This window comes from Anguilla anguilla, chromosome 1, assembly GCF_013347855.1.
Source record: "Anguilla anguilla isolate fAngAng1 chromosome 1, fAngAng1.pri, whole genome shotgun sequence".
Classification (NCBI taxonomy): Eukaryota; Metazoa; Chordata; class Actinopteri; order Anguilliformes; family Anguillidae; genus Anguilla; species Anguilla anguilla.
The window spans coordinates 6,315,063-6,339,710 of NC_049201.1; the positions used below are offsets into that span (position 1 = coordinate 6,315,063).

Genomic DNA, 24,648 nt, shown 5'->3' on the forward strand with positions numbered 1-24,648 from the left:
TTCCAAATCAACATAATGTACTGCGAAAAGTAATTCAAGAAAGCAGGGACAGGTTAATTTGAGTCAGCAGCTGCTTTATGAATGAATGTGCCAGGTCTTTACATAGCGTACTTACTGTTACGTAGTCCATCCCCTGCCACTCGTGCAAAAATATGTAGAACTGCAAATAACACCAACATTTTCTTGGTATATTATTTGTATTAATGCCATTCACCCCCTTAAGCAAATGTGTTTATTTATGGTATCTTCAGCTGTGTATGTTTTTTTTTAAAATGAACACATGATATTGTAACATTCATAAATTACTAGTCAATACCAAACAAATACTTAAATCTCAGAGTAATCTTAAAACACGACACACTTCCCTGGTTTCTCTCCTAACTTGCTGTGCCCGTAACACATTCATTCTAAACAAGTTCCATTTAAACTGCAGTTATCACTTGTTTTTAACCGTATATCAACAACATGCTTTCTTCATACAATTACTGTTTACATTTGTAATGCTGTCTTAGATTTCCTCAACATATTGTTGATTTAAACGCGCATGTGGTAAACACTTCTTTTGCGCTGTGCGAGGTGGCTCCCGGGGAACGCCGGGCACACTGAGCGACTTCAGTGACGTCGGAATGGGAAGCTGGTGCAGGCTCTCCAGAAACTTCGCCGAGGGTAGGAGACGAAGCACTTTTTGCATAGTGATAAGTAACAGTGGGGCTGGGGTCTTTCCAACGAGGTAGCGAAGTGTGTCCTCTCCAATGACCTGTGTCCAGTAATCACGGTCTTCTTCGAGGGAGCCCTTCATTTTAAATCTTAACTCGGGAATGAACATAAGCAAGCTATCTAAGCATCGCTTCTTCTTTCCCATGTTGACTTTGGTTTCCCGAAGCTGCGACAGAATCACGTCCAGGGGTGTCATTCCATTTTGGTCCTCGGCTTGCGGTGGCACGCCGTTGCCCAGTAACAGAATAATAGCGTCTACATGTAGAAGTTCGCACGCCAGGTGCAGAGGAGTCTTGCCGTCTTCTAAGTTGAACCTTCCTCCTAAGTTCGCTTGGAGACTGGGCACCTGATGCGTCATCTGCAGCATGAATTTCAGAATTTCCCTCCTGTTGTAACGGACAGCCATGATGAAGTGTGGAACCGAAGCCTCGATGTAGCAAAAGTACTGACTTGGTACTGCCAGTGCGTTCTCCGAGTAGTGACTCAGCAGGTATTGTGCATAGGCTTGGTGGTCGTGCACGATGGCGTAAATCATGGCTTCCGAGGGAGTAAAAGTTCTCCGTCTCTGTGTGTCCCAGTAAAACGTCTCCATTGTCCTCATGTCCTCTAGTTCCCATACAGGCTGGAGATCCCGTATGGCTTGGTAGTAAACAAAGGGAAGACATCTGTGCTGCTTGGATTTGATGTCCATTGAGTGGCTTGTCAACTTGCTCGTAGGCTACAACTCGTTAACATTTATAATGCAAACAGCGGGAGATCTTGATCCATGTTGCTTACTCACTGAGCGGATGAAGAAACCTCGGTTTTATACATAACCGAACAATAGCCAGTTGATCGCTTTAGGTTTCGTTTCCTTTGCTGTGACTTTTTTTTCCTAAGAAAATGACGTCCGCATTAAGTTGCCTGCTGTTTGGAATGTGTCCACCTGTATCAAGCGTCGCGTGCATTCTCTGATCCCTGCACACTGAACAGTGACGACAGACGTATCGGCATTTAAGTCTGTAAGTCAGGACATTTACATGGTAACCAGTCCGTATTTCATTGTTGCTATTGCGTCATGGTCGAATTACTAAGTTTTTTAAATCAGTCACAGAACGATATTTTTGTTCATGTGTGACAACGATGTCATGGTGTTGTTAGAAAATGCACGCCATGTTGTTTTCTTACTTTATATGCAACGTAAATGTAACTTTTCTGTCGCTCTGAATCTCGTACCTGTGCTGCCTTAGGTATAAACACTGAAAGGAAGAGAGTAGAGAGAGCATAAAACCAATAATTTTAAATAATTTATTAAACTCGTTTAATAATGAACTGAAGCAGGACGCGGCAGGAGTGACCATATCTTAATTCTGCAAGTAGCTACAATGTATTCGGAAATATAGGTATGCTACACATTAAATTACGACAACAAAAAAGCATGATTAGGGTTTCTAGGGAATGGTCCGAAAAAGAGAATATATCCAGTGAGCGGCAGTTCTCTGGGCGAAAATGCCTTGTTGATGGCAGAGGTAAGAGGAGAATGGCCAGACTGGTTCTAGCTGATAGGAAGGCAACAGTAACTCAAATAACCACTCGTTACAACCGAGGTACGCAGAAGAGCATCTCTGCACCACGTCAAACCTTGAAGCAGATGGGCTACAGCAGCAGAAGACCACACCGGGTGCCACTACTGTCACCTAATGAAATAGACGTTGAGCGTATATCCCATTCAGGCATCTTTTTAATGAATGCTCTGGTTTCTTTATTGCTTCTGATTGAATGACCTAGGCCTATAACTTGTATATACAGTATCTGCAACTGAAGATAGTGATTATTATGACGTTACAATCTAACTAAGGAGTAAATATAAGCGTCATAAGAGCTGTTCTGTTCCTCAATTGACAACTGAAACAAGCGATTGCCTAGTGTCACCGTATTAATAGAGTCACTGAACACTGTCAGAACTATTAGTAACATTTTCAGTTTCTGTGGGAACAGCTAGGTACTATTTGGTGATGTATTGCCATCTAGTGGTAATGTATGTAAACTACATATTGGTTCATGTTTAGCAAACAAGGGCTATGCTACAAAGACTGTGTAAAAATAACGCCAAACGCGTTTCAGTCCAGCTAATGAAAGAAGCTTCACAGACAACCTAAGCCAAAGTGCAAAAAGGATAATTTCACAGTTCACGTTTGGGTCCCTAACATATTGGTGCAGTAAAAACCAAACAGACAGAGAGTACAAAAATAGAGATCCTAAAGGATGGAATTTACTCAAATTGCCAAGTTCACCATACTCAAATTTTATTACATTTTTGTAATTATGCAGGCATAGTTCCTTTAATGAGTACAAGAATTGTATTTTTTTTTTTTTCAAATTTGTGGGCCCCTGGACAATGAAAATATCAAAATATCAAATTCCCGGCTTTCCATTTGACCCCCATGATTGAATTTATAGGCAATCTGATTTTATGCCTTCCCTGTAAATAACATGAACTAATCAATGATAATTCATCAAATTTATTATTGCACATAGAATACTACCAAACACTGCTGCATTTGCTCACTGGTGCACTAACAGGGTCATTCTGAAAAAAAAAAAAAAAAACACAAAAACTTCAGTTTCACAACCTTAAATAGTAAAAACATTGTTGTGGTCTCACTGAAATCACAAAGACTTGTTGTACCATAGTTTGAAGAGCTGTCAAAAAACTAAACCTAAGGTAACTGGTTGGAACAAAAACCAGGACCAGAGCTCTGAACACCAGCTTCAACCAGTCAATCAATGCTTGTAATGCTACTGTAAGACAAAAAGTACAAGAAAACCCACTCTGTAAATTTGAAAGATTTAGCTAAATTGTATTTGTTTAGTGATACTTAGATTATTAATTAAAATTCGAATTAATGCAAAGAATTAAGTCAAGTTCAAAAATACCCATTGTGTAGAGGAAATCATTGTGATTACAATAAGACCGAGAAATTGTTTTTGCCATTTACGTTTGCAAAAAAGTGTCCATTTTCAACCGGAATGACCCAGTACAGACAGGTGGAAACATATTGTTTTTTGTACAAGAAATATGAAACGTTTATATGCCGAGTACATTGGTATATCTACTTAGCATGTATTTCATTTGACATTTCACTTCATCAGCCATGATTATGAAATTGGCTGCAAAACCACATTCCATGGTTTGCGTGACATATGGCAACACACCTAAAATGATATTCATCTTTAAACTGACTGTTCCTAGAATATTCTATGTGCGCGGACACACGCGTGCGCGGTTAGTGACTGCTTCATGTTCTTCAGGGGTACATATGCAATCTTGCATGAAATGTTTCTACAAGTTTGCAATTAAGACAGTTCATGTAATAGTTTCGCAGCATCTGGCATCTGGACTGCCCTTGATCTGTGTACGCCACATAACTACATATTTGTAGTTCTTTGGTGCACCCATACATAGAGCGTAGGGTGCACGCCCCGTTTGGATCAAGGCCCGATTTCCTGTCCAGTTCAGTACAGCCCACTCTGACGCTTTCTGCTCTGGCTCAGCCTCAGTCTGCCTGTTCGTCTCTCCAGCTCGACCAGCGCCTGCACCACGCTTAGGAAAATGACCGACAAGGGGCTCACTGACGAAGCTGTACTAGCGGCTTGCAAAGATGGAAATGCGATCACTAAGGTTGGACAACTTTTCTGGGTGTGCCCTTTAAACTAGCTAGCCAAGTACTTTATGACTACATTTCATGAAATACGCAAGCTAGCTGACTACCCATTCAGAAAGATATGTTAGGCCATGCATGTGCTGCATTAGTAGTAAGAAAGCTGTATATTAGCGATGTTCAATACAATCACGATACACGCCTATTGCAAAAGCGTTGGTTAGCTAGAATGCTAGCTAGCTTCTCTGGCTGACTACAGGTTTGGCAGGTATTTTGGCCCCGACAAATCCGATTTGATTTAGCCAGCAACTAGCTAACAAGAGTGAAATTTAAAGTCATCGTTACTGTTGGATTTATTATTTATAGACTACAATGTTAGTAATGCACGATAGGTCCCAAGGATATTGGCTAACTAACTGACTGAGGCCAGCATTAGACGTAACGTTTGGCAGCCCCTGCAGTTATAAGAATTCTCTGGACGTAGCTAACGTTAGCGTTGACATTTCGGAGCTTCAGTTCACCAGACTCACTTGTGAACAGCGTTCTCAAACTTGAAATGATTTCGGACATGAAAACATCAGCTGTAGTTACAAATTAAACTTAAGCTGGAATTCGTTACAGTTTATCTGACAAAAAATAAAAATAATATACTTTCATTCAGATAGATTACCTAACAAACTAACGATAGGCTATAATTTGTTGTCGATGTAGTAGCCCAGTATACTGTTCGTGTCTTTTTAGGCGTCAATGAACCATGAACTTAGGAATTGATGACATATAAAGTTACCTTACTAGCCTTTCTCTTAATTTAGTGGAAGGTGATGCGGGGCAGGAGAAGCCCTTTCACGAGTTGTGACTTGCCCGGAACGTGGTGGATCAAACCATAAACCCCGAGAAAAATGTCTTCCAACTTAGCTATAGATGCGCGGAATACAGACGAGGGCCGTGTCCAAATCAGCGCGCTGTTGAATACTCTGAGCCCTGGTCTTTTTCTGTTTTGTTTTTTTAGAACCTTTAGCTAGCACGTTAAAAATCTAACCGTTTCTGACTAACAGTGATTTATATTTTCCACCTGGGGTCGCATGTACTTTGACATTCCAATTTGCGGAGCTATCCCTACGGCTTTGTGGGTTATATGGTACAACTACAGATCAAGTCAAGTCATTTGTTGACAAACAGGAAGTGATGTAACAATTTACCCCTGGACAAGCTTTTTAGACTATCATTAGTATGAATCAATTAACTACATCAGTGGTAGGAATCCAAACTGCATAGTTGACAGGCTTGTACAGTTATACAAATAATCAATTTCCGTGAAGACTGGAAACTACGCAGTTTAGTCCTCTATTAGGTAAACAAGACCTGAAAAACGATATGAATATAATCTGGAATTATAAACATGCATATTTTGCTGATAATATCTGTGTTGTGCAATCATTTATTGCAGCAGCAGCGATCGTGTAGTCTATGATCTCTGATGTGTCAGTTTTGATTTCTTGCTTATGTGTATATATAAATCAAACTTAGATATTTTTGTTTGAAAAGCTGTGGTTTTATAAGGCTATCCATTATGCATGTGTACCTGAGCCAGGCTAACAGTCACAGGAGGAGGTATTTTGCTCTCATGCCAAGTTCACCTGTTGTGGCCCAGAAGTACAGCTGCCAGACCTAATGTTATTCATTATAGTGCAGTGGAAAATATACAGCTGGCATTGCCTTTCCAAGACAGCTGTCCATGCTGGAAGTGGAAACCATTGTTTTGAATCGGTGTAGAAACCACTATCTTTTGTTGCAGCTCGGGCTAACCCATTCAGGACCCCTTCTCTTAAAACCAGGGGGGTATTTCACAAAGCAGGATTACTGAGTTAGCTGGATAATTACACGGAGTATAACCAGGAACAGCTGTTTTTACTTCAGTCCATGTTCCAGAATTGGGAGTGTTCCAGATATTACTTGGTGCAGTTATCCTGCCTTTAACTCGGGTAACTCTGCTTTTTGATACATCCCTCCTGGAGGGCCACAGTGTTTGCAGGTGTTTGTGGTTTCCTTTCAATCAGCCACCAATTAAGGCCTTGAAAACAAGGTGTGTGGACTCTTTACCCAATCACTGCCTTAAATTAATCACCAGTGCTGAAAAAGCACAGAAAACCACCAGTCACAGCGGCCCTCCCCGGGCCTGTATCACAAACCAGGATTACTGGGTTAGCTGGATACCTGCACCGAGTAAAACCCGGAACCCTCCCAGATCTGGAACATGGACTGAGGCACAAGGAGCTGTTGCCAGAATCCAGTCCTGGGGCCTGCATCAGAAAGCTGTGTTACTGAGTTGGCTGAATAACTGCACTGAGTAAAACCCGGAACAGCTCTTTTTACTTCAGTCCGTGTTCCAGATTTGGGAGGGTTCTGGTTTTACTCAGTGCAGTCATTTAGCTAACTCGGTAATCCTGCTTTGTGATACAGTCCCCAGGAATGGATTCTGGCTTGGACTGTCACTCTGTTTCATTTATGCTTGGCTCCTTCAGGCCTCATACACACAGTTAAAAAAAAAAAAAAAAAAAAAGAGTTTAAAAAATTTTTTTTTTCTATTGTTTGTTATAGCGACAGAGTAAGGCTCACCTTTCCCTGAAGCGAAACCAAGAGTAGTAGTCAAAGCATGTCTCAATTTGATCAATGGATGCCTGGATCACTTTATGGCTGACTATAGATTACCAATGAATGGTCACCAATTTCTGTATTAGTTCATGTAGCGAATTCCATTACTCCAAACGAGCTTTTGTTTTTCTCCGAACAGCATGTGTGGAAAGAATTGGATTAGGGATAGCAACTTATTTATTTATTTATTTTTAAATAAAAAAGAAAAAGTTTGTTCCTGAGAAAAACCGACACACCCCTTTGCCAGAGCAAAGCTGGAGAATGTTTCATATGCCGTCTGTGAGGTTTTAAGTAAAACTGCTGTTTGTGTGACGTGTTCTCATTGCCGTCTGCTCGTTGAAGGACTTCATGATGCAGCAGACCATGCTGAGGGTGAAGGATCCTGTGAAATCCCTGGACTTCTACACCCGTGTGCTGGGCATGACGTGAGTGTCGCTGCCACTTGCAATCAATCACCCTTCATGCGTGGAGACAGCTGACACCCACTTCATTTGAATATGCCCCGAAGGAGTACGGACTTTACCTGGCTTGTGACTCACTCTTCCACACCTGCAGAGCTTGCTCGGCCTCAAAGCCATGACTCTCTAAAGCCTTAAAGCCAAGGTGGCAGTTGATAAAATGACGTCACTATCTTCCCTTAATGCAGCAGTAATGGACAGACACACTGCCCCTCACTTTGGGTTCTTCTGTATGACCCAATCCCCATTCATACTCGACCGAGTTCTAGTGAAGTATCAGTGGTCATATACCGAGCAGGTTGAGGTGAATGGCGTATAAGACATGAATATCACATCACAATTTCTCCCACTGATATGGTCATGCTGTTATATAAAATATTTGAATGTATTCTAATGTAGTGGGGGAAAAAAATCAAGTAGTCGCCTAGCGCAATGGGAATTATTTTCCACATAATTACAATAATTATAATAATAATAACAATATTGTAAACCAGTTCAAAAATATTAAATTGAGGCAATAGACCAAAAACTGCAATAATAAGTAACCTATAATAGCACAGAGCATTGGCCAGTGGCAGTTTCTCAGCAATTGGTTGGAGCTGGTAAAATGAATACTCACCAGGAGTGTGATATAATTCGTAAAGCTTTACTGCCAATGGCAGGTCAGCGGACAGTGTCTGACTTCCAGAGCGACTGTTGAAAGTGGCTTTGGGTTCTAAAAATGTGGCCGTCGTGTCCGTTTTCCAGGCTACTGCAGAAGTTTGACTTCCCCTCCATGCGCTTCTCCCTCTACTTCCTGGGCTACGAGGACAAGAAGGAGATCCCTGGAGAAGTGAAAGAGAGGACAGCGTGGACCTTTTCTCGGCGAGCCACCATAGAGCTTACACAGTGAGTTCCCTGCATGTCGCTGCATTTTAAATTAACCACTACGCATGTGTGAGCCACCATAGAGCTTACACAGTGAGTTCCCTGCATGTCGCTGCATTTTAAATTAACCACTACGTATGTGTGAGCCACCGTAGAGCTCACACACTGCATTTTAAAAACCACTACGCATGTCTGAGCCAGCACAGAGCTCACACAGTGAGTTTGTTGTACATTACTGCAGTTGACTGTACTACACAGTTTGTAACTGGCGAGAGACCAAATATGAGACAAATCCGAGCGGTCGTAGAATATGTGAAACGTTTATCATCTCCGCGAACTCCTCTGCAGTAACTGGGGATCTGAGTCAGACGACAGCCAGTCCTACCACAACGGGAACTCGGACCCTCGTGGCTTCGGTGAGTCCAACCACACCGGCGCCGATCCAGCACGGACTGTTCCTTCTTCCAAATCTGTTTACTCGCGCACATCGATCGTGAATTCTTAACTGTATTTTTTTGAATATGGACCAGACCGTGCTTCCTTTAATTATGAAATGCCAGTGGACACCCATGACACAGTTTGCTGCCTGAATAGTCTTAATAGTATAGTTTTAAAAATTAAAACCAGTATTCCTCTGACCACTTCAGATACCCCTGGCCTTATCAGATTTGCCATTGGATGACCTTTTCATTCATTTTCTTTACCCATTTTTGTCATGTGGATTTGGCCAGTGTTTTTCTTAACTGTTTCAATGATCTTCCAGCCCTTATGATTTCCTTCTCCTTATTCCAGTGCGGATGTATTACTTAAATAAATATTCTCCACTACATTTACTTCACGGTCCTGTGTTTGAGGGAGGCGCACATTGCTCTGGCAGTTTGAGGGCAGAGATTATTTGAAGTGGCTTGGTATTTACCCAGCTCTCTATCTTTGTGGTGTGCGTCTCAGGGCATATTGGTATCGCGGTGCCTGATGTGTACGCTGCCTGCAAACTGTTTGAAGAGCAAGGAGTCACTTTTGTCAAGAAGCCAGATGACGGTAAGTGCTTGCTTATCGTGATCCGCCTCTTTCCCTTCCGTTTGAAATTTAAATGTGACATTTCAGAGTGCCAGAACTCTCCCGGTAATAAAATCTTCTCCCCCACGTTGCCTGCCCTGTGGGTTTGTGCGGAAGTTTCATCACGCCTGAGGCTTTGTCGCATTGTGAAATGTCTGTTGTTTGCCCAGGTGTCTGACGAAACTCTCTCTGTGTTACAGGTAAAATGAAGGGACTGGCCTTCATACAGGACCCGGACGGATACTGGATCGAGATTCTGAGCCCTAACAACATGGTCTCCATCACCGCCTAGAGAGACAGGGCAGACGTTTCTGGGGTGGGAGAGTGTAGATTTAAGCAGAGAAAGACCAGGTGTGCAAGCATTATGAGAACAACCCCCAGTTCTTTACAGGAATTCACAAGAGCTGACGGTGGTAATGGAGACCTGGGTTGCCCCAGTCCTGGACATTTGCAAAGCGTTAGAAACGGACAATCAAAACGGCAAGCTGTTAAGCTGTATTATGTTTGATGCTGGTGTTTAGCTGGTGTTTTTCTCAGTGCTGGTCTGTGCTGACTGCCAGAGCAGAGGCTGTTCCCTCTTATTTGAATCCTCTCTGATCCCACCCTAACTGTGGTTCCCATGTGCAGTAAAGTCAGGCGCCTCTGGTACGTCTTGTTTGTTCCTGTCCTCTTTTCCGTCCGGATACGAAGTGGTCACTGACCCAAGCTTCTGTTTTATCGCACCTGTTCTAAAGCAAGAAAACGGGCTTTTGTATTTCACAGTATCAGTTAAAAACCATAGAAATAAGGTTTGGTCGATCCAAGATAAGAGGCAGTGTAAATATAACTACATATTCACACTGAAGCTCTGCTGGAGGACAACTGAAGGCCTTAACCCTTTGAAGATTAGGTTTTCTTTAGCTTTTTCAAAATTTTAAGTCAGTGTTCTAGAACTCCATTGCTGTCAATTACCAGTAGTGATTGTTGCATCAGCATTAGAACATTAGAATGCATGTTCTAATGTAGTACTGAGATGCAGCATTGACTGACTGAACAGCTGAATGTTTGAGACAATTACACAGAATGTGAGTAACGGGAAGATCACTGTACCAACTGTGCTGAGCTGGAGGCTAACCTCATTGTCTCATGGTCATGTTGAAATCCTCTGTCAACACATGTGCAGCACACTTCCTCAGATGGTAAATGGAAGTCAGCCACGTCTGTACTTCCCTATATTCCAGAGGCTACTGTATATGGTTTGTTTGACTGTATCTCCATCCACAAGTGTCACAAATGCACTGTGTAGGACTGTTTAATTTGTGGGGGGGGGGGGAAAGGTAGAACCCATTGCACTTGCGAACTAAGCTGAGGAAAATGAGCAAATGAAAGTTTGGAACTGTTGGGACGCAGGGACACACTCATTGAGTGGCTTGTAAGTAATGAGTAGTGCGCTGAAATCAATTTGGTACTGTATGATCACCTGGTTTAATATTTCAGCAAGCAAATTATGGGTGGCGGTGGCCTAGTTTTCACTGATAGAGCACAGACCGCATTTAAGATGAGCTCACACTATTTTAGATAAGCAGAGCCATGCATTATCTGCACTGTCTCTGAGAGCTGTGTTTCAGCCTAACCCTAACCCTAGCAGCATTGAAGAAACACAAGTACTAGTCTGTCAAGCAAATTACTATGATGTATGACAATTTACAGTAGGGGTCTGCAACCCTGGTCCTGGACAGCCACAGACAACACTGCAAGTTTTTGTTTTCACATTAAACTTCACAGTCAATTCAGATCCGACAAACCAGCTGAGATGAGTTATCCAGGCCAACAGTGTAGTATAAAGGCTAGGGAACCGGCCTGGTAACTGGTTTTGGACTTCAACTCCCAGCTGGGCTGTTGTGGTTGTACCCTTGAGAATGGCTGAATTGACCTGAATTGCTTCAGTAAATTATTCAACAATATAAATGGATTGTATGCTTTTATAAAAAATGTTATTGTGTTGTGGGTTAGAGCATCAGTTAAATGTCAAAATGTAAGATGATTGTGCTGTTAGATGCTTTAATTGATCAACTATGTGCTGTGTAACAACAGCAAACGGCTGTTCAGGACCCGGGACACAGATGCCGTGATGGTTATGGTCATCTTTCCATTGGGATATGTATCCGTCACTGGGATTTGAATTAAAATAGTTGCTTGGGCCTTCCCTTCCTCGCCGCACGAGGCGCTCGTTACATCAGTGCACTATTTTTGGCGCAGACGTCCGATGCGCAGAAATAACATCCGGGTTGCGCCCTACGAGCAGAATATTTGTTTTGTCGAACAACGGTTTGCTGAATATTCATTTGTATTACCGTTAATCATCGAACTACGACAAAAACGCAAACATTTTTATCTGCTAGCCGACTGCACCGCATAAAGGGTTTACTTCGTCGCTGACGAAGGAGCAGAAGACAAGTCCAGCCGCTGGTATGTCGCAGAGGCAGCCTTACCTCGCAACTCGGTATCACCTATGCAGTATGACCTGTGGGAAAAGTCCATGTTCCGCACTTATTAACGCAATTTAGCTGATGCATTACATTATGTAACCTACGTTAATGAGCTAACTGGCTAATTTACCAACCATTTGCCCGAGTAGAGTTACATGCTCAAGTGCTACTTAACTAGCGTAGTATAGTAAGCATATATGAGCTAGTCTAATGCTGATGCACCAAATCTATGACATATACAATTACCAACAATTCAGTGTGGTGTTAAACAGTCACGAGTTTTAGCAAACCATCAGTTCCTGCTCCTGACATGTCTAAGTTAACGTTAGTGTATTATAGCGGGAGTAGTTGTGGAATGTCGTTGTCCTGTAACGTTCCTCGCCACCGTATTCCGGTGTGCAGCTCGCTGCCCTGCCCACTGTCGGGCCTCTGGCTGTCCCGGGCACAGTACACTCCGCTGCGGGTAACGCCAGCAGCGAGCAGAGCACTGTTTTTCCGTGCCGCCTTTGGTTTTTATTCATTTATACAGCGCTTTTCAAAATAAAGCTTTATTTATTTTACAGTGTGCGTTTAATCAGATAAACAGAATGTATAGAGCGATGGAGAATACGCAATTAATGCGGTACGGTGAGGTTGTATACAAGTTTGTGTTCAGCGAATTACCAATTTTCCTCATCTTTTTCTGTTGCAGTATTTGCACGTTGGTGCAACTGTATTGCCACTTAGCTGGAAGGTGTACTGTTTCGTGTGTTTTCCGGGTAGGTTGTACAGTCCTCCATTTTGGCCTGTAGTGGGTGTCCTTCAGCCAGTGTCTGTATCGGACATATTTGATATGGTTTATTGTCATTGTTTAAAAATGGCTATACAAAGGCAAATATTGCTAGATGCCAGTAATTTTTTTTTCATCAAAATAACAACGGCTATAATAATAAAACAAAAATTCTTTGCTTTTGATAAATATATTCTTATTTAAATAGGAAAGAATTCAAACTCGTACCGATATTGGCATTACAGTTATATACTGGAAAACACTTGGCTTTTCCTCCTTTTTTACCCCTGGGGAAAAAAAGCGTTCAGACTGATTTAGAAGAATGGAATACATCGGTACTGTTACATCTCTGTAAAATGTTGTTAATTTTAGTTTAATTTGGTTAATTTTAGTTTGGTGTTGTTTATATAGCTTAGTTTCATGGTCAACCGGGCAGTTGATAAGTAGTCTTCGCATATGTGTTTGTATTGTAAGTCACACTAGAGTGTGCCAAATGCCGGTTGAGAAAAAAAAGAAAACAGGAAAATGGAAATGAGCTGAATAAAAAATGTAATTTCTATTTCTGAATAAATGTTCATTCCTCTTCTGAAAGTTCGAGTTCCAAAACTTTTATACACAGGAATGCTTAAAGAAGTTAAACTTGTGCCCAGGCATTGGGATGTAACGTTTTTTAAATATTTTTTTTTACCAAAGTTCAATTTCAATGCTAAATTATTTTCCACCGCAAAAAACAATTATGATAAGAAAAAAGATAAGATAGGAACGACTTTTCTCCCACAACAACATGAATCCTAGGCACACTAGACAAATTATGGGCGGTTCAGTTTAAGAAGCTCCCTTTTTTATTGTAATGTCATAACCAAAAATGAATGCAAAAAATCCAGAACAAAAACATAAGACAACATCTCTGCCTTGTGGCAATTAACCTTTGTCAGGCCGTTCGAAATTGCCCTCTGACAGCAGATAGAGTTTGGAATTGAACTGAAAAAGTGTAGCACAAATGAGTGCTTTCATAACCCTTCTACAGACGGTAAGATTATCCGGAATATTGATTTCCCAGTTTTTTGTTGTTGTTGACACGCGGTCATTGTGACCTCAGGTTCTGTGTGTGTGTGCTGTGCTTTGGCTCGGGAGTTAAATTAGGAATCTGTGCCAACGGCCTGTTTCGCGCGTGCTGTGCAAATCAGCGTTGGCGGCTCTGCGTGAACACGCTTCGCTCTCGGCGTCCCCCCCCCCTGGCAGATGTGACGGCGCTCCCCTGGATGCGGTCATGAGTAACAGCCATCCCTTGCGGCCGCTGGCCTCCGTGTCGGAGATCGACCACGTGCACCTCCTGTCTGAGCAGCTGGGGGCGCTGGTGCCCGGGGAGGCCTACAGCGACGTCACCTTCATCGTGGAGGAGAAGCGCTTCCCCGCGCACCGGGTCATCCTGGCCGCCCGCTGCCACTACTTCCGGTAACTTCCGCAACGGCCTCGGGGGGGTTTCAAATGTAAAACGCCGCCATTTTGCATAAAACGGAAGGTTGTAGAGTAGTGGTGTGGGGGGGGTGTAGCAGAGCAGATCCTGGATCGACTGATTAGTCCAGGGGGCTGGAATCAAACATTTGCTTTTGCCTCATTTGGCGGGTGTTCCTTATCTGGAACAACTTACGAAAGCACTTTGAATTTCGGTACACGAAGATAGCTTTGCATCCATTTGTTTAGCAAGTGAAACATCTCCAAACAAAGCCCCCTCACGCATTGCTGAGGTAGCTCCGACAGCTACTGTAGGATAGCCCAAGTGGATCTTGGGTATTACCTGACTGGGCAGCACTGTGACCTAGCTCATGCTTCAGTGTGCAAACCCTGGTGGATTACAGTCAGCACAGTCAGATGCCCTTGCGTGAATCTTAACTTCTCTTCCCACTTCTTTACTTGATCCAGGAAGCTAGCTAGCATTTCCAGCTCTTTTCAGTGCAAGCCGTGCCTTGGCTGCCTTAGTATATCACCTGAATGTCAAGGCAGACACAATCAATTCTGTTTGGGTCGCAAATATTGATGCAGCACACGGCGCATATTGCATTCCATTCATTCTCCAGCTCTGTGAATTTGAAGTTGAGAAATCAGGTTCCTATTTGCTCTGTCGACAAACAGCATTGATCAGTCCGTGTTCAAATATAGCTGGGCTTGGCTGTTTGGGGACAGGATTCAGACTTCTCCCAGAATGCACCGCTCCACATTTGGCTTCCTAACGCCTGCTGTGGCTAACCCAGACCCCAAAAAAAGTGTGAACCAATTAAGCTGGATGACATAGCAAGGCAGGAAATGACATCACGTGAAACAAATATCTAAGAAGGGAATAAGAAAAAGAAGACTTTGTATTTTTTGCACGTTTCTGTTGTGCAACAAGAAATCACAAATGGAAAAAAACTACGTAAGACCAAATTAAGCTGCAAAACATCGGACATCAGATAGGCGCCAGTATTCTCAAAAACAGTTTATATCACAGTGAAGTATTAATCTGGATTTAAGACGTGCTCCCGCTTTCCCCCCCTCTTAGAGCGCTGCTCTACGGCGGGATGAAGGAGTCCCAGCCGCAGGCGGAGGTGCACCTGGAGGAGACGCGGGCGGAGGCCTTCTCCATGCTGCTGCAGTACCTGTACACGGGCCGGGCCAGCCTGAGCTCCGCCCGCGAGGAGGTGCTGCTGGACTTCCTGGGCCTGGCACACCGCTACGGCCTCCAGCCGCTGGAGGACTCCACCTCCGAGTTCCTGCGCACCGTGCTGCACACCCACAACGTGTGCCTGGTGTTCGACGTGGCCAGCCTGTACTGTCTGAGCGCGCTCAGCGCCGCCTGCTGCGCCTACATGGACCGCCACGCCCCCGAGGTGCTGGCGTCTGACGGCTTCCTGACGCTGTCCAAGGTGAGAGAGGGGCGAGAGCAGGAGAGAGAGTAGAGAATGTTACAGAGAAGCATTAAGCCTTTAAGTTGTGACATCACAAATATGGGATTAGAATGTTCTCAACTGAGCATTCTAATGCTGATGTAATACTCACTACTGGTGACTGAAAGAAATTTAGTTCTAGAACACTGACTTGTGTTCCAGTGAAACCTTCAAAGAGTTAAATCCGGTCCAGCAAGGACAATGGGCTGGATTTAAACTGGATTTCAACATTGACTACATAAAAAATTTGACTTATTTTTGACTCGCACTAAAAGTTATCCTTATTTGCCTTGGAATAGAATTTAAGTGTTGGGTGAGTTCAGCAGTGACAAAAACTATCTTGCCAAACAAAGGGAAAAAAATGAGCATGTTTTAATTGCTCTTGAGAGTTAGGAAGAAATTGTAATTAAAACCAAGCCATTGCCGTCCCTCTGCCCCTTCAGTGACACTGTGTGAAGCGCATGGCATGTGTGAGTGTGTCCGCGTTAAGGACGAATGCAGTTACAGGGTGTATTTTAAACGCGTTTGGGGACCCCCCCGTTCTGCCCCGCCCCAGACGGCCCTGCTGACGGTGGTGCGGAGGGACTCGTTCGCCGCCAGCGAGAAGGACATCTTCCAGGCCCTGTGCCGCTGGTGCCGGCACAACGGCGAGGCCGGGGCGCAGGAAGTGATGTCGGCGGTGCGGCTGCCGCTCATGAGCCTGACGGAGATGCTGAACGTCGTCCGGCCGTCCGGCCTGATCAGCCCCGACGACCTGCTGGACGCCATCAAGACGCGGTCGGAGAGCCGCGACATGGAGCTGAACTACCGCGGGATGCTGAGTGAGTGCTCTTTCTGCGCCGTGTTCCGCCGGCGGTGCGGCGTCAGGCCCGAGGAGGCGCGCACCGGTGCGATTCGGAAGGACGTTTGAGCCCCTTGAGGCCTGACGGTGAACAGGCGAACGGGCCAGCGGCCTTGAGGCTTTTTGGCTCAAACCCATTCCAGATTTTTTTGGTTGGCCCAGACTAGCCTGACTGGAAATGCAGCTCCCATGCTCCTAACGTGGGGCTACGCATATCCAGTTCCCTTCCCGGGTTTTGGAATAGCCAATTGTGTTCGTGCGCGAATCCCACAGCCGATTGGACAGGGTGTAGACATTCACGGTTCTCCTCTGAAACACGTGGTTTTGCCAGCGTGCAGGTGGATTGTAGAGCTGTCAGTCACGGCGCCGCGCTGGGCTGCTGGAATGTTAGACACTTCGAGCGCCGCTGCACGTGTTAGAAGTGTCTGCAGAACATCGCGGTAAGCAGTGGTGAAATGCGCTTTGTGGGTTTCGGGTGAACCTGTTTTTCTCTGGCCCCACGCCCCAGATATTTCTGCAGTTCTTTCAAAAACTGCCTCACCCACAGCAGGACAGACAGGCAGGCTTTCTGTTTGTTCACTTCAAACACGCTGTTCATGCTCAGTGAAGGAAATCGGCAAATCCAGCTATGTTATCTAGTTATGTGCCCACTTCACGTCAGCATTAGCAGCGGTCAGGATCTAAAGCTACACTGCAGGGCGCATCACCACGGTGAAGGCTAGCACATTAGCGCCCGCCGTGGCTCTGTGACAGTGCGTGCTTGTGTGCCGTTTCTCTGACCCCTGACCTCTGACCTCTGACCCCTGACCCCTGCCCCTTCAGTCCCGGAGGAGAACATCGCCACCATGAAGCACGGCGCCCAGGTGGTGAAGGGCGAGCTGAAGTCGGCGCTGCTGGACGGGGACACGCAGAACTACGACCTGGACCACGGCTTCTCCCGGCACCCCATCGAGGAGGACGGCCGCGCCGGGATCCAGGTCAAACTGGGCCAGCCCTCCATCATCAACCACGTCCGCCTGCTGCTGTGGGACAGGGACAGCCGGTACGGGACGGGGGGAGCCCCAGAATGCGCGTCCATCCGTAGCCTGACCCGAGACAACCCTGTCTGCAGTCGAGCAGTATACATGCAAGGATTTACCTGCCTTGTGTATCTTAAACATTCAGAAAGACTAAAGAAAGATACTTTCATCTGTACACTGTCACAAGGTGGTTTTATTTGTCAGGTTCCCGCTTTGCTGGTGTGCTTTTCCAAACAGGCTTTGCTCACCAGAGCAAGGCACCCCAGGCTGTCGAGGCTTATTCTTTAAAATGTATATATACACAAACCTGATGTGAGCTCAGTCTGTCAGAAGTGCTCGCTGTCTCTCTTCTCTAATACTCTGCATGAAAGTGGGCAGTTCCAGCTGAATTGTAATGGAGTGCCACAGTATTGATGTTCCCTCTATCTCCCTCCTTCTCCTCTTCCCTCTGTCTCCCTCCTCCTCACTTTTTACTGCTCATCTTCTCCCTCCCTCTGTCTCTTGCTATTCGATCCATCTCCTTTTTCTCACTTTCTCCTCTCTTTCCTTTACTCTTTCTTTCCTTACACCCGTCATTCTCTACCTCTCCCTTCTTCACTCTCTCTCCCTCCTCTCTATCTCTGTCTCACTCTCTCTCCCCTCCCTCCTCTCTCTCTCTCCCTCCCTCTCTCTCTCTCTCTCTCTCTGTAGTTCGTACTCGTATTATATCGAGGTGTCCATGGATGAGCTGGACTGGGTGCGTGTGGTGGATCATTCCAAGTACCTGTGCCGGTCCTGGCAGAACCTCTACTTCCCGCCGCGAGTGTGCAGGTGAGAGCCGCCCGCGAGTTTGGCGGCTGCGCTGCTCGCTCACGAGCCCGTCGGCGGGTAGGGGAGGCGCGGCGGTGATGGCGGGTTTCAGGTGCGGGTGTTCTGTGCGTTTCAGGTGCGGGTGTTCTGTGCGTTTCAGGTGCGGGTGTTCTGTGTGCGTTTCAGGTGCGGGTGTTCTGTGCGTTTCAGGTGCGGGTGTTCTGTGCGTTTCAGGTGCGGGTGTTCTGTGCGTTTCAGGTGCGGGTGTTCTGTGTGCGTTTCAGGTGCGGGTGTTCTGTGTGCGTTTCAGGTGCGGGTGTTCTGTGCGTTTCAGATGCGGGTGTTCTGTGCGTTTCAGGTGCGGGTGTTCTGTGCGTTTCAGGTGCGGGTGTTCTGTGCGTTTCAGGTGCGGGTGTTCTGTGCGTTTCAGGTGCGGGTGTTCTGTGCGTTTCAGGTGCGGGTGTTCTGTGCGTTTCAGGTGCGGGTGTTCTGTGCGTTTCAGGTGCGGGTGTTCTGTGCGTTTCAGGTGCGGGTGTTCTGTGCGTTTCAGGTGCGGGTGTTCTGTGCGTTTCAGGTGCGGGTGTTCTGTGCGTTTCAGGTGCGGGTGTTCTGTGCGTTTCAGGTGCGGGTGTTCTGTGTGCGTTTCAGGTGCGGGTGTTCTGTGTGCGTTTCAGGTGCGGGTGTTCTGTGTGCGTTTCAGGTGCGGGTGTTCTGTGTGCGTTTCAGGCGCGGGTGTTCTGTGCGTTTCAGGCGCGGGTGTTCTGTGCGTTTCAGGTGCGGGTGTTCTGTGCGTTTCAGGCGCGAGTGTTTTTTGTGTTTCAGGTGCGGGTGTTCTGTGCGTTTCAGGCGCGAGTGTTTTTTGTGTTTCAGGTACGTGCGCATCGTGGGGACTCACAACACCGTCAACAAAGTCTTCCACCTGGTGGCCTTTGAGTGCATGTTCACCAACAGCACCTTCACCCTGGAGAAAGGGCTGCTGGGTAAGAAATGGACCCGGCACCATGGGCCGTCTTTTACTCTTCCCTGGATTTGTGGTTTATGTTCAAGAAAAAATATTTTTTACCTATTTCCTCTAACTAATCCAAGGAACTCATTTGACAATACTGATTCCTAAATATGGTGTTCAGCACGTGTTTTACTCATTTACTTGTATTTAACCATTATAAAAACCAGTTTTTACATCTTGCAGAGAGAAACAGGAAGACGTTTTTCCGGAGTGAACATTTGAACCCTATTTCATTTATAATGCAGCAGCCTGTGTGTAGAGAGGTGTGTTTGTCACAGATGCGTTTGCTCAGCGCTCATTCGCTGCGTGGCTGTGTGTGCGCCTCTCTGATTGGCAGTGCCCGCGGAGAACGTGGCCACCATCGCCACCTGCGCCAGCGTGATCGAGGGCGTGAGCCGCAGCCGCAACGCGCTGCTCAACGGCGACACGCGCAACTACGACTGGGACTCGGGCTACACCTGCCACCAGCTGGGCTCGGGGGCCATCGTCATCCAGCTGGCCCAGCCCTACATGCTGGGCTCCCTCAGGTGGGCCAGCGGGGGCGGGGGCGGTGTCAGTCTGGGGGGGGGTTTGTCTGAGGGGGGGGGAGGCGCATGTTCATCTCAGGGTGGTGGGTGGGTGTGTCCATCTGGAAGGTGGCCATGTTTCGTCTAGGGGCTGTGCAATTTCCGTCTGGGGGGTGGGCCTGTCTGTCTGGGGGGTGGGCCTGTCCATCTGGGGATGGGCGTGTCTGCCTGGGGTGGGTGTGTTCGTCAGGGGCGGGGTGTTCATGGGGCAAGCGGTGTGGAATACCTACCAGAACCTGGAAGTCCTGATGTGCTTGTATACCCATGGTGATCTGTGGTGATTTTTTTGAGTTTGAAGTATAAGCAAACGACACCTTTTCACTAATGATGATCTCTTATGAGTGTAGGTAGGCATGGAAATAACCCCCCTAATGCACCATAAAGCATTTTCAGCTTGTTCAGGTTGCACTACGATCTGGGTCGGTGCTCTAAATGCACATTAGTGCCACCTGCTGGTGATTGAGTGTTACTTCCATCTCTGGGTGGCAGTGACCACAGAGAGGTCACATGATCAGGGTTGGTTGTCTGACTGTATTTAGCTGGTGTGTCACGCTATCACAGTTTAGCTTGCACCTGAGTACTGTTTGATACTTTTGATACGGTCTTAGATCCTATCTAGTCTGTAGGTAATCCGAGCACTAGGTACAATTTAGTCTGGAAAATGGCGAGCATTGTTGGGCTGAACGGCCTGTTCTCGTCATTATGTTATGCTATTTGTCTCTGAGGAGGAATAAATTATTACTTGAAGGGCTGTGCAATCAATGCTGCTTTTATAATGAGCCAAAGAAGTTCTTAGGTCTCTGTGGTGTATGTGGTGCTCCTTAATCATTTCACTTGTGCTGACAAAAAAGACATGAGAAATACGTTTGGACATTATCTACCCAGACGTTACTGACCATGTTCTCTGGTGTGTGTGTGTGTGTGTGTGTGTGTGTGTGCGTGCACGTGCACGACTGCGTGTGTGTGTGTGTGTGTGTGTGTGTGTGTGTGTGTGTGAGCAGGCTACTCCTGTGGGACTGTGATGACCGTAGTTACAGTTACTACGTGGAACTCTCGACCAATCAGCAGCAGTGGACGAAAGTGATAGACCGGTCTAAAGCGGCCTGCAGGTGAGCTTATATGTCCGTCCTTCCTCTTCGTCTCTCCCTTCTCTCCATTCTCTCTCTTCTCTCCCTTCTCTCTCTTCTCTCTATTCTCTCCCTTCTCTCCCTTCTCTCTCTTCTCTCTCTTCTCTCTCTTCTAACATCATTTTTGACTGTCGCTTATTCTAGCATAATGCAGGTGTGGCTTTTCCATTTCCATTTTTCACACAGTAGTGTCAGTGAGCATAGTTTCAGCTATTAGGTCTTCTGTCATTTCTGTCTTTCTCTCTCCCTCACTTTTCTATCTCATTGTTTCTTATTCACCCCCCTTCTATCTTTCTCTTGGTCTTTCTCTCTCTGAGTCTCACCCCCATCTCTCTCTCCCTCTCTCTCCGTCTCTCGCTCATCCCTCTCTCTCTCTCTGTTTCTGACTCTCTCTCTCTCTCCCCCCCTCCCTCTCTCTCTCCCTCCCTCGCTGCAGGTCCTGGCAGACCCTGACGTTCGACAGGCAGCCAGCGGCCTTCATCCGCATCGTAGGAACTCACAACACCGCCAACGAGGTGGGGGCCGGTCTGTTTGTAGTCTAAACCTGTGTGTGATTTATATTAGTCGCTCTGGATAAGAGCATCCAATAACTGCCTAAATGTAATGATCGAGTACCCTGTCTCTCCCGTTCTCCCCTCTTACTCACTCACTCTCTCTCTCTCTCTCTCTCTCTCTCTTTCTCTTTCTCTATCTCCCTATCTTTCTCTCTCCTCTCACTCTCTCTCTCTCTCTCTCTCTCTCTCTCTCTCTCTCTCTCTCTCTCTCTCTCTCTCACTAGGTCTTCCACTGCGTCCACTTCGAATGTCCGGCCCAGCTGGATGTGGAGGTGAAGGAGGGCAGCCCGGGCCAAGGACCGGCTGAATCAAACTCCATCTCCCAGCAGCCTCAGCAGCCCCGCCCCCCACGGCCCTCCCGCTCCCAGAGCCTGCTCCCCTCCCAGCCCTCATCCAGCCAAAACCAAGCCTCCTCCTCGTCCTCCTCCTCCCCCTCACGCTCCCACCCATGAAGGACCCCCCCCCCGCCCAGACAGGTCCCCTCCCCTGCGTCCGGGGGGCTCAATAACCCCACACCCCCCATCACCACCCTAACCCTAAATATGTTTGCACAGGCTTCTCATTTCAGGGCACTCTACCCCCCCCCCCATGCTGCTACGCAAGTCATAAAAAAAAACAGCACTCTTAAGAAGTTAACCTGTGACATCACACAAAGATAATGTGTAGTGAGACAAGATGTTTCACTGGCCTGACAGGGTCCTCTTCTAAAATCAGGGTTTTGGTTTTGGGGGGGGGGGGGAGGGGTGGGGGAATAAATAGAAAAGAAAGAAAAAAGAAGGGAAGAAGGCGATTAAGGACATGTCTTAAGCTGAGAGTCCATTAATGTTCAGTCAAAATGAAGTTCTGCACAGCGTTTGTGTGTTTCACCGGGCTCCCGGTACTGGGGGGAGGGGGGCAGATGGGTGCTTTTGGCCCCGCCCCACTCGCGTGTCATCTGGACTCTGATATAAGCTCTGCTGTAATTCATGCATCGATCCTGCAGCTTGATTGTGCAGTTTGAGGAACAAGAGCGCTTGAAGACTATTATTTTATTTTGTTTTATTTTATTTTTTTACCTAAAGAAGGCACTGTGCTCTTGATTGCATGGGTAAAAAGCATTTTGTAAAGATGGAAATTGGGGCGGGGGGGGAATAAAAATCAGGATTTGAGATTATACACTGCACTTTAACTGATAATCGGGAGGTGTACCAAATTCGACACTGGAATGTATCCTGCTGTGTTTTTCTTGTAAAGAAACAATCCGTTTTGGGGCAGGAGCCCCTCGAGTCCATGTGCTTCATAGGAATGGGTTGAAGTTGTACCCCCCACCCCTATCCCTCCCCCCCGCCCCCCACACACACTTTTCCACTCAGCTTAGTGTACGGCTGCTGATGTGGCCACACCCATATTATGACTGTGCTTTCAGAAGGCACTGCCGATTGGTTCGCTTAAAGCATGTGATTTCCATGTTCTATGAAGGAAGGCCATTTAAGTGCGCCTCTGTTTGCACGAGGACAGGTTATCTTCCCTTTAATCTTAAACGGCAAATTCGCTCTTCTCTCTTCTCCCTCAGTCTGGCTCATCCCTTAATCCCTTCCCTTTTTTTTACCGTTCTCACTCTTTCACTCTTCTCCCTGATGTCTTCATTCTCTTTCGTGTCTTCCTCTCCGTCTCATCCTTGCTTCCTTCCTGTCTCCTTAAATCCGCCTCGGATTTAAAACGTTAGAACTCCCTGACTTGGCAACGAAAGATGTCGCTGTCTTTGCTGAAACACTTTGTGAGATAAAAAATGTGCAGTGTTGAAGACGATGGAACATGCAGGTTTAAAATAACAGTTATTCCCTCTCCTCTCTTAGTTTTTTGTTTTAAAACCTGGAAGTATATATATTCTTCTGGCACTGAATGCTCTTCAAAGTTTATTATTTGTGTAGTCGTAATTTAACATAAAGATGAATATATGGATAATGCCGTTATGCATATTGTCGTTGTTACTCCTAAGGAACTCTTATTGTAAACGCCGATTATATTATTATATAAGTCCCACGTCTCTGTTATTTCTTACCACTCAGAAATTGTGAATCTGGAGTCACAGCCGTGTTTAGACACAGGTGCATGGTTTTGTACAGTACTCCTCTGACTGTACCTCTGTATGCTGGGATATGCAGGATCGTAAATGTGTGACAGGTTTACCTGACACTGCAGGTAGGTGCGTGGGGTGAGAGGGGTTCTGCATTGCTGCACAGAGCCTGTAGGTCTTTCTTACCCCAGCTGTGGACAGCCCCCACCACCCATTTCAGTGTGTTACCTGCTGTCTTAACCGGCTTGAAATCTTCAATAAAAACAAGAGTGAACGATGATTGTTTTGGTCAACCTTCTCTAAAAAAAATGTTTTAAAAAATACTTGCATGCGCGTGCACATACTCACACACACAGACTCTCTCTCTCTGCTTCAGTTTGGGCACTCCATGTCCAGTTGCTCAATTTGGTAGGGCAGCCTGATGTGGAAGGTTAAAAATGAGCTGTGTCATATTTTTTACTTTTTTACTATGGACTTTACAGCACTCCTAGGAAGGCACAAAGCTGTGCCAGTCTTTTTATAACCTTATCTATCCCCATAAGAACTTCATCTCAGAGTTACACGGGTAGTTCCTTGGTCTTCATGAGTCATGACAGTACAAGTGATCCGCTGTTTCAGTTGTGACACTCGGCAAAGTTGTGACGTATTCTGCAGTCGTGCAATTGAACACGGGTAAATTCAAAAATCGAAGGCGGCGTGTTTGTTTATGTACAGTTGGACACAGAAACAAGTATTTTTTTTCAGTTAACATGTTCTAAAGTACATGGCAGTTTATCCTCCGGGCAAACACACGTGTTCCGTAAGTGTTTCTGTCTATGACCTGTGAGCGCGGGAGGCAGGAGCCTTTTCAAGAGAAACCTTTACCTCCTGCAGATTTCCGAGGCGCTGCTGGTTTTTCCCCGCATATCCTCACTCGCGGCTTTAATCTCCGCGAAAGCGGGAAGGTTCCGCAGACTTCAATTTACGGAGAGGGGAACCAACAAACCAGACGGGATTGCATTAGGCTCTTCTCTCGGAAGGGGAAATAATGAGCCGGCGTGTCGATCAGGCGCAAAGACCTTGTGAGTGACACCATAATGCCACTTTCATTAAAGACGGAAAATATAAAACAGCCGGCATCCCAGAGCTTCAATTACCG

The 24,648-nt window shown here is 46.0% G+C and overlaps 3 protein-coding genes across 3 annotated transcripts; 2 read left to right on the forward strand and 1 right to left on the reverse strand.

Moving 5' to 3' along the window:
* Positions 1 to 218: 218 nt before the first annotated feature.
* On the reverse strand, positions 219 to 1,639 carry LOC118236131 (ankyrin repeat domain-containing protein 9-like). The gene has a single exon (XM_035434221.1). The coding sequence runs from the start codon at positions 1,406 to 1,408 to the stop codon at positions 509 to 511; it is 900 nt and encodes a 299-aa protein (XP_035290112.1). The 5' UTR covers positions 1,409 to 1,639; the 3' UTR covers positions 219 to 508.
* A 2,543-nt stretch (positions 1,640 to 4,182) lies between these two features.
* glo1 (glyoxalase 1) lies at positions 4,183 to 10,039 on the forward strand. The gene is made up of 6 exons (XM_035431460.1): positions 4,183 to 4,378; positions 7,353 to 7,435; positions 8,216 to 8,356; positions 8,684 to 8,751; positions 9,284 to 9,373; positions 9,592 to 10,039. The coding sequence occupies exons 1-6, from the start codon at positions 4,310 to 4,312 to the stop codon at positions 9,681 to 9,683; spliced, it is 543 nt and encodes a 180-aa protein (XP_035287351.1). The 5' UTR covers positions 4,183 to 4,309; the 3' UTR covers positions 9,684 to 10,039.
* Positions 10,040 to 11,619: 1,580 nt separating this feature from the next.
* Positions 11,620 to 23,790, forward strand: btbd9 (BTB (POZ) domain containing 9). The gene is made up of 11 exons (XM_035431445.1): positions 11,620 to 11,839; positions 13,871 to 14,083; positions 15,168 to 15,531; positions 16,109 to 16,373; positions 17,216 to 17,435; positions 18,103 to 18,222; positions 19,072 to 19,181; positions 19,545 to 19,734; positions 20,775 to 20,882; positions 21,337 to 21,415; positions 21,679 to 23,790. Exons 2-11 carry the CDS (start codon positions 13,899 to 13,901, stop codon positions 21,904 to 21,906), a joined length of 1,869 nt encoding a protein of 622 aa, XP_035287336.1. The 5' UTR covers positions 11,620 to 11,839; positions 13,871 to 13,898; the 3' UTR covers positions 21,907 to 23,790.
* The last annotated feature ends 858 nt before the right edge of the window (positions 23,791 to 24,648 follow it).